This window comes from Odocoileus virginianus, chromosome 2 (assembly GCF_023699985.2).
Source record: "Odocoileus virginianus isolate 20LAN1187 ecotype Illinois chromosome 2, Ovbor_1.2, whole genome shotgun sequence".
NCBI lineage: Eukaryota > Metazoa > Chordata > Mammalia > Artiodactyla > Cervidae > Odocoileus > Odocoileus virginianus.
The window spans coordinates 93,655,385-93,667,270 of record NC_069675.1 but is presented as its reverse complement, the minus strand read 5'-3'; the positions used below and the strand labels follow the sequence as shown (position 1 = coordinate 93,667,270).

Sequence of the window (11,886 nt, the reverse complement as noted above, 5' to 3'; positions counted from 1 at the left end):
CGAGCCGGAAAGAGGCTGCGCGCTTAGTCGCTCAGTCGTGTCCGACTTTTTGCGACCCCATGGACAGTAGCCCGCCAGGCTCCTCTGTCCATGGGATTCTCCAGGCAAGAATACTGGAGTGGGTTGCCATGTCCTCCTCCCGGAGATCTTCCCGATCCAGGGATGGAATCCAGGTTTCCCACATTGCAGGCGGATTCCTTACCGTCTGAGCCACCAGAGAAGCCCAAGAATACTGGAGTGGGTAGCCTGTCCCTTTTCCAGCGGATCTTCCCAATCCACAACGCTCTAAGAGATGACACCTTGCAATGGCTTTAGCAAGTTTTTATTAGCTGGGGAAGCCAAGGAAAAGGCTTGCCGGCTTTCCACAGAGAGGCAGGGCCCCAGGGGTGGGTCAAAACAGGGCACACTCCTTCCCAATCCAGTGGTCAAACAAGGGCTCCGCGAGCCCCACCACAAACCCCGCAGACGGTGACGCGGCACCTGGGAATGCGCAGGGACGCCCGGACCAGGCCACTGGCCCGCCACTTCCGCCCCTCAGAAGGGTGGCGGCCACGTGGCCCGCCCCGGATTGGGCGTTAGCAGCTAGGGGCGGCCGCGACTGGCCGAGGGGCTGGCTGACGTCAGGGGCGGGGTCCGCGTCCTGAATGGGGGCAGCATGGGGCCGCTAGGCCTCTCGCGCGCCGGGCTGTGGCTGAGTCGAGCCATGAGCCGCTGCGTTTTGGAACCCCGGCCGGCGGGGAAGCGGTGGCTGGTGAGTGGAGTCGGGGACAGTGTAGGGACTCCCGGGCCCTAGCTCCAGGTCTGCCACTGTATCCTGGGCAAAGTTCTCCCCCTTCCTTGTCTTGAGTTTTCTTATCTAGAAATGGGTCAGATGCTCCGATGGGCTCCAGACTTCCAGGAACTCCGCTCCTGCACTGGGGGGCCCTGCCGCCCACCCCGGGGGGCTCTTCCACTTGGCCTTCTGGAATCTTGGAGTTTCTTGGACTCTTCCTCGTGGCCCTAACCTACTCCGGTCGTTTTCCATTTACCTTCCTCTGCTTTGGGGCCCCGGGTGGGGTCGCGCTGTGAGATAGATTATGGGGATAGTTGTCGGGCCTCAGTTTCCCTGATGTCGCCCGTAGGTGGCAGGCCTGGGAAACCCTGGACTGCCTGGCACGCGGCACAGCGTGGGCATGGCGGTGCTGGGGCAGCTGGCGCGGCGGCTGGGGGTGGCGGAGAGCTGGGCACGCGACCGGCGCTGTGCCGCGGACCTCGCTCTGGCCTCACTCGGAGATGCCCAGCTGGTCCTGCTCCGGCCACGGAGGCTCATGAACCTCAACGGGTACAGTGTGGCCCAGGCGGGTAAGTTGAGGGCCCCACGTGTGTGCCCCCCAGGAGGGCGCAGGGGCCCGGAGGGGGCATTCTGGACTGCAGCAAATCGGTTCACCTAGAGCTCCAGGTACCAGTTGAGCTCCAATTGCTGCCTTGCCTTGGGTGACTGAGAAATTGAGAACTTCAGTTTCTTTATATGTGGTGGTGGTTTAGTCACTTGGTCATATCCAACTCTTTGCGACCCTGTGGACTGTAGCCCCCCAGGCTCCTCTGTCCATTGGATTCTCCAGGCAGGAATACTGGAGTGGGTTGCCATGCCCTTCTCCAGGGCATTTTTCCCAACCCAGGGACTGAACCTGCGTCTCTTATGTTTCCTGCATTGGCAGGCGGGTTCTTTACCACCAAGTGGGGTTAACTGTGGCCCCTCTTCATGGGAGCCCAGAGTCAGGACAACCTTCCTGGGTGGATCAGTAGTAACCGGGGCCACTGTTTCCCTGGGCCAAGCGGAGCTGTTCGGACTGACCGCTGAGGAAGTTTACCTGGTACACGATGAGCTGGACAAGCCGCTGGGGAAAGTGGCTCTGAAGTTGGGAGGAAGCGCCAGGTGAGGCCCTGAGCTGGTCAGGGTGGGAGAGGGAAGCTGGCCTCCGGGTTGGAGTGGGGGTAGAAGTGCCGACCCCAGGCTGGGCGGGGAATGGGGCGAAGGGTGCTGACCCAAGGAAGCACTGACTGCCCCTCTCCTGTCCCTTGAAGGGGCCACAATGGAGTCCGTTCCTGTATGAGCTGCCTCAACTCCAGTGTGAGTCTGCACCTCCATCCTGCACCGAGTCGGGTGGCCTGGCACCGGGCCCCCAGCACTCCTTCTCACCAGGGCTCCCTGGGCCCGCTGGCCCCCCCACAGGCAATGCCGCGGCTGCGGGTGGGCATCGGGCGGCCGACCCAGCCGGATGCAGTGCGGGCCTACGTTCTGGGCCGCTTCTCCCCTGCTGAGCTGGAGCTGCTGCCGCCGGTGCTGGAGCGTGCCGCGGACCTGCTCCTGGACCACATCCGCCAGCGCAGCCGGGGGACTCCGTCAAGCCCCTGAGGCCGGTGGGCTCGGCGGCTCGCCCGACTGCCATGCCCACGCCCATCCACCCATCCACAGAGGTGCCACGCCAGCCTGTGGGGTCTTTTTTTTTTTTTTTAATATAACTCTTCTCTGGGCTGCCCCAGGCTGCTTGTGGACTAACGTGGGGGCTGTGGCCGGAACAGTCCTTCTTTAGGATAGGAGGTTGGTCTCTCCGTGTCCTACTTTGAAAGTAGGGAAACTTCAGGAAGACTGAGCTTTTTCTTTAACTTTTTCTGAGGAGCAGAGGTGTGGATCTGTAAGAGTGAAGGTGCCACCTTTGGAGCTGAAGCCTCCAAGGTGGGCTTCCCATCCCTCCCCTGCCTGTGGAGGAGGGCCTACAGGGTCCAGCAGGCTTCCCTCCCAGGGGATGTGTGGGCGTGTCTGGATCCACTGAGGCCTTGACACACCTTTCTTCAGCCCATTTTACAGATGGGGAAGTGGAGGCTTAAGAGAGGTCCAGCCACATCCACAGAGCCACACAGCTGCGGTGTGGCAGAGCGGTGATATGCACCCAAGGGCGGCCCTCATCCGGCTGTCCCTGGGCCCCCCTGGCACCCTCACCTCAGGGCTGCTGTACGCCTGTAAGCTGCCCATGCGAGTGGTGTGTGAGAGCAGCCTGAGGTCCTCAGGGTTGGGTGGGATGTGGATCCGTCGAGGTACTAGACCCAGGTCCCCAGGCCGGTAGGGTGTGATGCCGGACAGCTGCTGCAGCAGAGACCCTGTCTTGAGTAGCTGGGTGCTGCTGTCCTGCCTGTGGGGAGGGGACTGGTGTCATCCCCTCCACATCTTAGACAAGGAAGCCGAGATTCAGAGCAGCTCCAGGGAGCCAGGCTTCCGGCCCCAGCTCAGTCGAGGACAGCCCTTGGACGTGTCCTGTAGCTGCTTCCTCTGGGGTCACACGGGGTCACACACTCACCCCTCCCTGGGCAGGCCACAGGGCTGCCTCTCCCGGTGCAGGGCCTTGGCCATCTGGGGGCTCGAGACCACGGCTGAGCCGAGCATGAGCAGCAACTGCTGCAGCATCTCCTTTCGCTGCAGCTGGAACACGACATTGAAGTCACCATCCTCCTCGTTAGGCTGCATCTGCCGAGAGGGGGACGGGTGAGCCCGCCAGGTCAGGCACTTTGTGGCCCCAGCATCCACCACTGGGAAACTCCAACCCCAGTGCCTGTTAATCTCAGTATTCCCTGGCTGTGATGGAACACCCATTCTCCAGATGGGAAGACTGATGACTTCCAGGGTCTCAGAGGCCTTCGTCCAGCTCCTTTGAGACCTCAAATGGCTCGACGTGGAGAATCAGAAAAAGACAGATACCCAGGAAACTCTCAGGGGAGAGAGGGGCCCTGGGCCTGGCTTGGCCATCTCTGGCGGTCTGCTTATCTCCAGGCAGTTTCTAGTCCTTGATTTGCGCCCCACCACCACCACCACTTTCACCCACTTCCAGTTCACCTGCAGAATGTCCTGTAGGAAGGAGGTAGCCTGGGCCAGGGCTGTCTCCAGGCTCGCCCGGGCCTCCTGCTCTTTGGTCAGTTGCTGCTGGAGCCGCTGTCCCTCAGCCTGCTGCCTCTCCAGCTGCAGATTCAGCTGGTCTCTTTCGTTCCTGGGCCCAGGACGAGACAGGTCAGCCTCCTCCCCATCCTAGGACAAGGGGCCCTGACTTTTCTCTCTGGCCAGCCCCGGGCCTCAGCCTGTGTAACAGACAAAGCCTCCAGGCCCCTGTACAGAGCGGGGAGTCGCTGGCCCATGACCACAGAGGGAGGGTGTTCCCGCCGCTCTGCACCTCAGTGCCTGATTGTCCTGCTGCTGCTTCAGGAGGTCCTGCTCCAGCTGGCCCAGCAGAACACGCAGCCGCTTGGCCTCGGCCATGCCCTGCTGCTGCTCACGGCACTTCTCTGTCAGCATGAGGATGACCTGCAGTGTGGGCAGGTGGCCATGCTCTGGGCCCCGCTGCAGGCCCTCAGCCAGCCCTGCATCCCCCAGAGAGGCCGGCCGGGGCCCTGGGAGCCCAGCACTCGCTGGACTCACCTCAGGGCCGCTGCGCACCCATTAAGTCGCCTGTGCGGGTAGGGGCCCTGGGGCTGGGTTCCCATTCAACCAGTGATGGGGGCCAGAGCCCTCCCATTGAGGGCCCCATTGCCTCATGGCTGCCTCCCCCATGCTCTGACCCTGGGTCCACTGTTGCAGGGGCCTTATTTGCCCTGAGGACGGGGCCCTAGGTTTCCTTCCTGCTCTCCGTGCCGAGCCTCCCAGGGTTAGGGCCAGCAGCACGCACCTTCTGGTGGCCCCGGTTGTTCTTGGCCATGAGCTTCTGGGAATTCTCCAGCAGCTCCAGCTGTTTGCACAGGTTGTCCTGGTGGCCCCGAAGCTGCTCATTCTCCGCCAGCAGCTGCGTGCCCTGCCGTGTAATCTTGGCCAGCTGCAGGGTCACCGCATTGTTCTCTGTGATGGCCCGCTTGGTTGTGTCCCACATCTGGTTCGTGGCCACCTTGCGGAACTCTGTGGCCACCATGTTCACACGCTGGATGATCTCCTTTCTCAGTCTAGGCGGGATGGGTGGGGGTGAGGTGGGGTTAAGGCAGAGGGGGGTCCCCAGAGTGCCTAGACCTCTCTGCCCTGTTCCCCATAGGAGGGGCCAGGGCCACCAGCAGGAGCTCTTTATTATAGACCCTTTGTAATATTTTGAACCATGTCCGTGTATGATGAACCATTAAATATAATTTAAGTGGCACAAGGAAGTTCAGGGATTCTCCATTGTCTGTGTGAGAATTGGGAGCCTGTTTTTTTTCTCTCCGCCGCCCCCTGCCGCCACCCTACCCATCAAATCAGCCACAGTTTCGAGGAATGGCAAGTCGGGGCATCAAGGACTTGGCATGGTTCCCCCCTGCCCAGTTAGAAGCCAAGGCTGTCGGAGGCCTGAAGACCTGACTGTACTTGGCTTCAGTGAGGGGGTCCTGCGCCCGCAGCAGCCTGCCCACCTGTCCTTGTCCAGCACCGACTTCTTCTCCAGATTGTGCACGTAGTCCTTGTATTCGTTCTCCTGCTTCCGCAGCTGGTCCTCCAGAGACATGAACTTCTTCATGAGCTCCTCTTTCTGCAGCCGGAACTCCTCCAGGGCTGCCAGCTTTCCCCCTGTCCCGCCACAGGGCACGGGCCTGGTGAACGGCCGCCTCGGGTGGGCAGAGTCCCGGGGGTGGGGGCGGCAGGGCTTTGTGTGATGACGCACCCCACCCTTCCCCGTCCAGTAGGGCCAGTCCCCTGTCCCAACACGTAATCCTGCCCGCCTTTCTGGTTCAGTCTGGAATGCCCTTCCTCTTCTCCCCAAGTCTTACGAAGCCTGGCTCAGGCTCCACCTCCTCCAGGAAGCCCCCCTTGACACTCTCCTCTACTCTCATGAAACTGTGCCAACAGCCTCTGACTCTGAACACCTTCTCTGGACCAGGCACTCCTGTTGTCACCTGAAAGGCACAGCCACCCTTGCCAGCTGGGTGACCTTGGGCAAGACACTCCACCTTCTTGAAATGCCTCCTCACCTACCCAATGGCAGGTGGAGATGGTATTTTCTGCCTCAGGATTGCTGGGGCCATTACCATGGAAGATACGTGTGGGAAGCTGCACGTAGCTGTTGCTCAAGGAAGATGTATCATCCCCATTTCCCAGGTGGGAAAATGGGGTCAGAGAGCAGGGCTGGCCCAAGGTCAGAAAGACAGTGGGAGAGCTGGAGTTGGAGCCCAGAGAGACAGAGCCTTGGGTTTCCCACCCGCTGTGGTGTGTGTGCCTGTAGGCTCACCGGCCAGTGCCCCTCACCAAGGATGATGTTCTCGGTGGTGAGCTGGTCCTTGGTCTCCTGGAATTCGTGGCGCACCTGGGCTAGCTGTGCCTCAAAGGCATCCTTCTCCATCTCCTTGGCCAGCTGCAGGCTCTGGAGCTGCTCATTGAGGTCGGTGATCTCATCCACGCGCTGGTTGAGCGTGCGCTTGAGGAAGGCCACGATCTCCTTCTTGTTGTTGGCCAGCTGCTCAAACTCCTGGCGAAACAGCTTCTCCTGCATAGCCAACTCATCCCACTTCCGCTGGTACCTGAGGCAAATGTGGGGCAGAGGTCCAGGGGGCCTCCAGGCAGCCAGGCTGCTCCCTGGACCCTCCCATAGTGGGACTTTGGAGGTTCCAGCCTCATCTCCCCTGGTCAGTGCTTGTGACTGCAGCTGATGCCTGTGCTCAGCGCTTTACGTGCATAACATCACTAGGATGTAAGCTCTGTGAGGGTGGAGCCTCTGTTAATGTTCATAGCTGTGTCCCCAACACCTAGCACCTGGTATGTAGTAGGTGCTCAGTGTGTTTGTTGAATCCACAACAATCAAGGAAGCAGGGACTATGATGATTGTACCCATTTTACAGGTGAAGAAACTGAGGCACAGAGGGATGAAGCATCTCTGAGTTAGTAAATGGCAAAACCAGAACTGGAATCCGAGTCAGTCTGATACCCCAAATTAAGGGTCTTAAGCATAATGCTTGCTGCCAGCTCTGTGCCCTGCTTAATACTTTCACAATTTATAACCCCAAACTTCTGCACTTGTGATCTTCCTTACTTCACTGAGTGAACCCCTGTGTTGCCACATCTGTGGAGCTTTCCTGGCTCTGAGGCAGCATTTGTGGTCCTCTCTTTGGGGCCCTCCTATAGATTGACCCTTGTCCCACTGGGAAGTCAAGACCTGACTCCTCGCATCTCTGTATTTTGGGGGGCCTGGCAGAGGAAGTTGACAATAAGTGTCCAACAACCACCTCTCAAATGCATTTTTCCCAAATACATTTCATTTGGTATCTCCAGTTGAGGGAAGGGTGTGAATTTTTAAGAGCTGTCGAATAAGCAATTTTCTAGTTTCCAATGGAGTAATGGGTAGAAGCTATTTGGAAAGATGTTTAACTTCACGACTAACTCAACCAACATTTTCTGAATGGAAGCGCGGTGCAGGGTGCAAAGCTGATGACCCGATCTGTGGAGCAAGGAGGTGGCCCGGCTTAGGGAAGTCAGGGCCCAGGGCTGGCATCCTGGAGCCTCTTTCTTGGGGTGACTTCCTCTCTCCCTGAGCCTCAATCTCTCCACCACTTGTAATGGGGATGACTCGAGGGCCTCTCTCGTGGGACTGTTTTAAGGACACAGTGAGCACCAGTCCAGGAAGGTCTCAGCATCAGCTGTATTTGTAGCAACATGTGAGGAGACCTGACTGATAGTGTTAGTCAATCAGTCTTGCCTGACTCCCTGCATGGATTGTAGCCCGCCAGGCTTCTCTGTCCATGGGATTCTCCAGGCAAGAATACCGGAGTGGGTTTCCATTCCCTTCTCCAGGGGATCTTCCTGACCCAAGGATTGAACCTGGGTCTCCTGCACTGCAGGCGGATTCTTTACCATCTGAGCCGCCACCGAAGGGGTGTGTCTTTTGAGGGTCACCCTATGACTGGGCTCGTGCATCATAACTGAGAGGAAACTAGTGTAAGAATAAGAAAAGTGGGCAAGTGCATGTCTCAGGAGAATTAAAGAACACCCCACCCCCACCCCACCCCGACACCACCACCCACCTCGCACAGCTCTCCTCATTTACATTTGGGAAAACAGCCCTGGCATGGACAAGTGGGCTTGGCAGCTGGAAGAGCCAGTGGGGCCCATAGCTCAGGGGGTCACGGCACAGGCATTGTGGGGGTGGTGGGGGGCGGGTGGGAGGAGGGGCATGCGGTCACCCGCCTGCCAGGGGGCTGCCATCTCCAATTCGTCCCTCCGGTTGAACTCTGCCCTCTTACATAAAACGCGTGGTCCTGGGGGGCGACTGTGAGGCAGGGGGGACGTAGTCCTTGCCTGGGGAGGGGTTAGGCTCTTAACTAGGCACTGGGCTGCTGGAAACTCTGGGAGCCAAGATGGGGCCAAGAAATCCATTTTTCTTCAAAATCATGAAGCCTCCCAATGTTATCTTTGAGGAAACTGAGGTAGGGATGGGGGGTGGGTCTGGACATCCCCTGGGAGGCCAGAACACAGGGCCCCCCCAACAACCTCCACAGTGGTCAGCTCTGAGTCACTCCCTGACCTGGCAGGACCACCCTGCTTGCCCACCCACCGGGCCAGCCTGTCCTCCAGGTTGCGGATCTGGATGTGGTAGAACTCTCGGATCTCCTCGCTTATAGGCATTTCCATGGGCTTGATGGCCACGCTGGGATCCTTCTTGCCACCTTTCTTCTTGAGCTCAGGCTCCTTGGCCCCCTTCTTTTTAGGAGCCATGGCTGGAGGCAACCACTATGCCAGGGCCTCTTTAAGAGGCCAGGTGGTTGCTAAGGAAGTTCCTTGCATACATAGCAACAAGCTAAAGATGTGAAGCCAGGCTTAAAGGGACCTTCCCTCTTCCTGGCGAGGATAGGCTTCAGAGACCAGCCTCCTGCTGCAAGGCCAACAGTGACAGAGAGGCCACAGGTCTGGGTGTCCCAGACCATGGCGTCTCAGAGACCAGGACGCCAGGCTCACTGGGTGCTCTTTTGGGCTCTGGGAGACCCTTCCTTCCCTCAAGAGGAAATTGGTGACATGAGAATATTACAGTGGGTCAGAGCCCTAGAGGGGCTTCCCTTGTGGCTCAGACAGTAAAGAATCTGCCTACAATGCAGGAGACCCGGGGTTGATCCCTGGGCTGGGGAGATCCCCTGGAGAAGGAAATGGCAACCCACTCCAGTATTCTTGCCTGAGAATTCCATGGACAGAGAAGCCTGGAGGGCTACAGTCCATGGGGTCGCAAGAGTCAGACATGACTTGGCGAGTGACCCAGACCACAAAGTCCAGCAGCCCCTCTGGTAGCCAGGTCTCGGGAGGGGAGTGGGTGCAGTGCACACAGCCTGCAGACTGCAGTGTTAGCCCAGGTCAGTGGCCTGTGGACTCATGGCACTGCCACCTCTAGGAGGCTCTGGAGGGAGGAAGCCCAGCCCCAAGGGAGACAAGGAATCCAGGTATCACTAAACATGCCTGAAGAAATGCCCACCTCTCTGGAGCACACAACAGGATTCATTCATTCAGGGTGTGTGTGTGTGATATGATGCCACCCACCGCTAGTGTAAGCTCACGAGGACTCAGTCTCTCATTTGTGGCTGCATCCCCAGAACCTAGGAAGAAGACTGGCACATGGTTGTTCAATTCAGTTTCTCAGTCATGTCTGACTCTTTGCAACCCCATGGACTGTAGCACACCAGGCCTCCCTGTCCATCACCAACTCATGGAACTTGCTCAAACTCATGGCCATTGAGTCAGTGATGCCATCCAACCATCTCATCCTCTGTCGTCCCCTTCTCCCCCTGCCTTTAATCTTTCCCAGCATCAGGGTCTTTTCCAGTGAGTCAGTTCTTTGCATCAGGTGGCCAAAGGACTGGAGTTTCAGCTTCAGCATCAGTCCTTCCAATGAATATTCAGGACTGATTTCCTTTAGGATGGACTGGTTTGATCTCCTTAGTAGGTGCTCAGTAAATATCTATTAGCTGAATAAGATAGCCTGGGTGGGAGTCTGGAATGGCAGAGGAAAATAGCTCAATGGACTCTCCCTCTGGCAAAACAACAATTGGTGAAGATTATTTCTTAAGAAAGAAACAATCATTTAAAGTGTCTGGAGATACAAATTAACTTATTTACAAAACAGAAAAGGAGTCACAGATGTATGCAAAGGGCAGGGGGATGAATTCCCTGGGATAAATTCGGAGATTGGGATTAACATACACACATGGCAAGAATACTGGAGTGGGTTGCCATGCCCTCCTCCAACCTAGGGATCTTTCCAACCCAGGGATTGAACTCACGTCTCTTATGCCTCCTGCATTGGCAGGCAGGTTCTTTACAACTATTGCTACCTGGGAAGCCCCATATATAAGACAGATAACTAACAAGGACCTACAGCATGGCACAAGGAACTCTACTCAGTACTCTGAAATAATTTACATGAGAAAAGAATCTAAAAAAGAGTGGACAGAGGTGTAGGTATAACTGGTTCACTCTGCTGTACACTGCAAACTACTAACAGTGACACCATTAATCAATTATACTCCAATAAAAAAAATAGTGTCTAGAAATTGTTATAAGGCATACAGTAAATGCAGAAACATCTAAGAAAAATCTACAAAATTTCTGCAAGTATGAGTCTAGTATTTGAGCAACAATGCACTTCCTTGTCAGCTGTGATATATATTATCACATATTATATATATACATACACATACACATGCATATTTGCATTTTGCCTAAGGCCAAGGTGCAAACACAGATCCCACCAGATGACACCGTGTTTGATATCATCACAGATGAGGGGTTGTGCCAGATACAGGAGTCCGGCTCCTCCTTGCCTGAAACACAGAGACTGATTCTCTTGACCCAAATGTGGCTAAACAGTGAGTAGACATCACCTCCATTTCCTGAGTTCTCATTAAGTACCTGGTATTGTGCCTTCTTTCTTTTTTAAAAAAATATTTGAGTTCACGGGGTCTTAGTTGCAGCACACAGGATCTTTCATTGTGGCATGTGAACTCCTAGTTGCGTGTGAGATCTAGTTCCCTGACCAGGGATTGAAGCCAGGCCCTCTGTATGGGAGCTTGAGTCTTAACCACTGGACCACCAGGGAAATCCCTGGCCTTGTGCTTTCTCATCAAAGGATTAGGAAAGCTCGGAAGCAGGATCAAGGCCCGTCTTTGATTAAGGGAAGGTGCCTGAGAACAGTGCTCGGGGCGGGTAGTCCTTGAATAACACCAAGGAGAGTGCTTGGAGAGTGGTCAGTGTTGAGCCTTGTCAGAGAGTTTCTGGGCGCATCTGTCAGCAGTCCTCCTGATTTCAGCAACTCTATGAAGCTTTTCTTGCCTTGGGCAACTATATTATCCACTTAATGCCGCCATAACAGAATGCCATACACTAGACGACTTCAACCACAGAAACCTGATTTGTCAAGTTCTGGAAGTTGAAGGCCAAGGTGTCAGCAGGTTTAGTTTGGCGGGGCCTCCCCTTGGCTTGCAGACAGCTGCTCTCTTCCTGTCTCTTCATGTGGCCGGTTGGACCCTGGGCATGCGCACCTTTGCCTCTCTGGGTCCTAATCTTCTCTTCTTATAAGGATAGCAGTCAGATTGGATTAGGGCCCACCTTATTGACCTCATTTTAACCAACTTGTTTAATGGTCTTGGGCTTCCGTGGTGGCTCAGTTGGTGAAGAATCTGCCTGCAGTGCGGGAGACCTGGGTTCGACCCCTGGGTTGGGAAGATCCCTTGGAGGAGGAAATGGCCACCCACTCCAGTATTCTTGCCTGGAGAATCCCATGAGGTCACAAACAGTCAGACACGACGGAGCAACTTTTCACTTTCACTTCACTAGATTTCTGACACAGGTCTCCTAAAACCCTTGGAATTTCCTGAGAGGCATGTCTTCTGCTCTTCATAACAAGCCCCTTCCCACATACCTGGGTTTTCGCTGAT

At 56.2% G+C, this 11,886-nt stretch overlaps 2 protein-coding genes across 6 annotated transcripts; one reads left to right on the top strand and one right to left on the bottom strand.

The window, feature by feature from the left end:
* Positions 1–613: 613 nt before the first annotated feature.
* Positions 614–5,154, top strand: PTRH1 (peptidyl-tRNA hydrolase 1 homolog). Of its 4 annotated transcripts, XM_020874942.2 has the most exons (5): positions 614–751; positions 1,122–1,341; positions 1,816–1,915; positions 2,065–2,110; positions 2,213–2,522. In XM_020874942.2, the coding sequence occupies exons 1-5, from the start codon at positions 656–658 to the stop codon at positions 2,393–2,395; spliced, it is 645 nt and encodes a 214-aa protein (XP_020730601.2). In that variant the 5' UTR covers positions 614–655; the 3' UTR covers positions 2,396–2,522. The 4 variants fall into 4 exon arrangements, with proteins under 4 accessions (XP_020730601.2, XP_070309383.1, XP_070309364.1 ...); XM_070453282.1 differs by lacking the exon at positions 2,065–2,110 and having other exon boundaries at positions 2,213–5,154; XM_070453263.1 differs by having other exon boundaries at positions 615–751; positions 2,065–2,522.
* CFAP157 (cilia and flagella associated protein 157) lies at positions 2,586–8,755 on the bottom strand. Of its 2 annotated transcripts, XM_020874941.2 has the most exons (9): positions 8,523–8,755; positions 6,224–6,495; positions 5,395–5,548; positions 4,692–4,959; positions 4,200–4,330; positions 3,869–4,019; positions 3,336–3,502; positions 2,981–3,170; positions 2,586–2,673 (listed from the first exon to the last, which is right to left on the bottom strand). In XM_020874941.2, exons 1-9 carry the CDS (start codon positions 8,681–8,683, stop codon positions 2,599–2,601), a joined length of 1,569 nt encoding a protein of 522 aa, XP_020730600.2. In that variant the 5' UTR covers positions 8,684–8,755; the 3' UTR covers positions 2,586–2,598. The 2 variants fall into 2 exon arrangements, with proteins under 2 accessions (XP_020730600.2, XP_020730599.2); XM_020874940.2 differs by lacking the exon at positions 2,586–2,673 and having other exon boundaries at positions 2,834–3,170.
* Positions 8,756–11,886: the final 3,131 nt, after the last annotated feature.

What these genes read in the sequence shown, in the direction of transcription:
- CFAP157 (XM_020874940.2), bottom strand. Translation starts at nt 8,683, where the DNA reads ATGGCTCCTAAAAAGAAGGGGGCCAAGGAGCCTGAGCTCAAGAAGAAA. An exon ending in TCCTACAGGACATTCTGCAG is followed by an intron (nt 3,503 to 3,868) that starts GTGAACTGGAAG and finishes CCCTCTCGGCAG; the next exon opens with ATGCAGCCTAACGAGGAGGA. An exon ending in TGTGGCCTGCCCAGGGAGGG is followed by an intron (nt 3,171 to 3,335) that starts GTGAGTGTGTGA and finishes CCCTCCCCACAG; the next exon opens with GCAGGACAGCAGCACCCAGC.
- PTRH1 (XM_070453282.1), top strand. Translation starts at nt 656, where the DNA reads ATGGGGCCGCTAGGCCTCTCGCGCGCCGGGCTGTGGCTGAGTCGAGCC. An exon ending in CGGCGGGGAAGCGGTGGCTG is followed by an intron (nt 752 to 1,121) that starts GTGAGTGGAGTC and finishes TGTCGCCCGTAG; the next exon opens with GTGGCAGGCCTGGGAAACCC. An exon ending in GTACAGTGTGGCCCAGGCGG is followed by an intron (nt 1,342 to 1,815) that starts GTAAGTTGAGGG and finishes CCCTGGGCCAAG; the next exon opens with CGGAGCTGTTCGGACTGACC.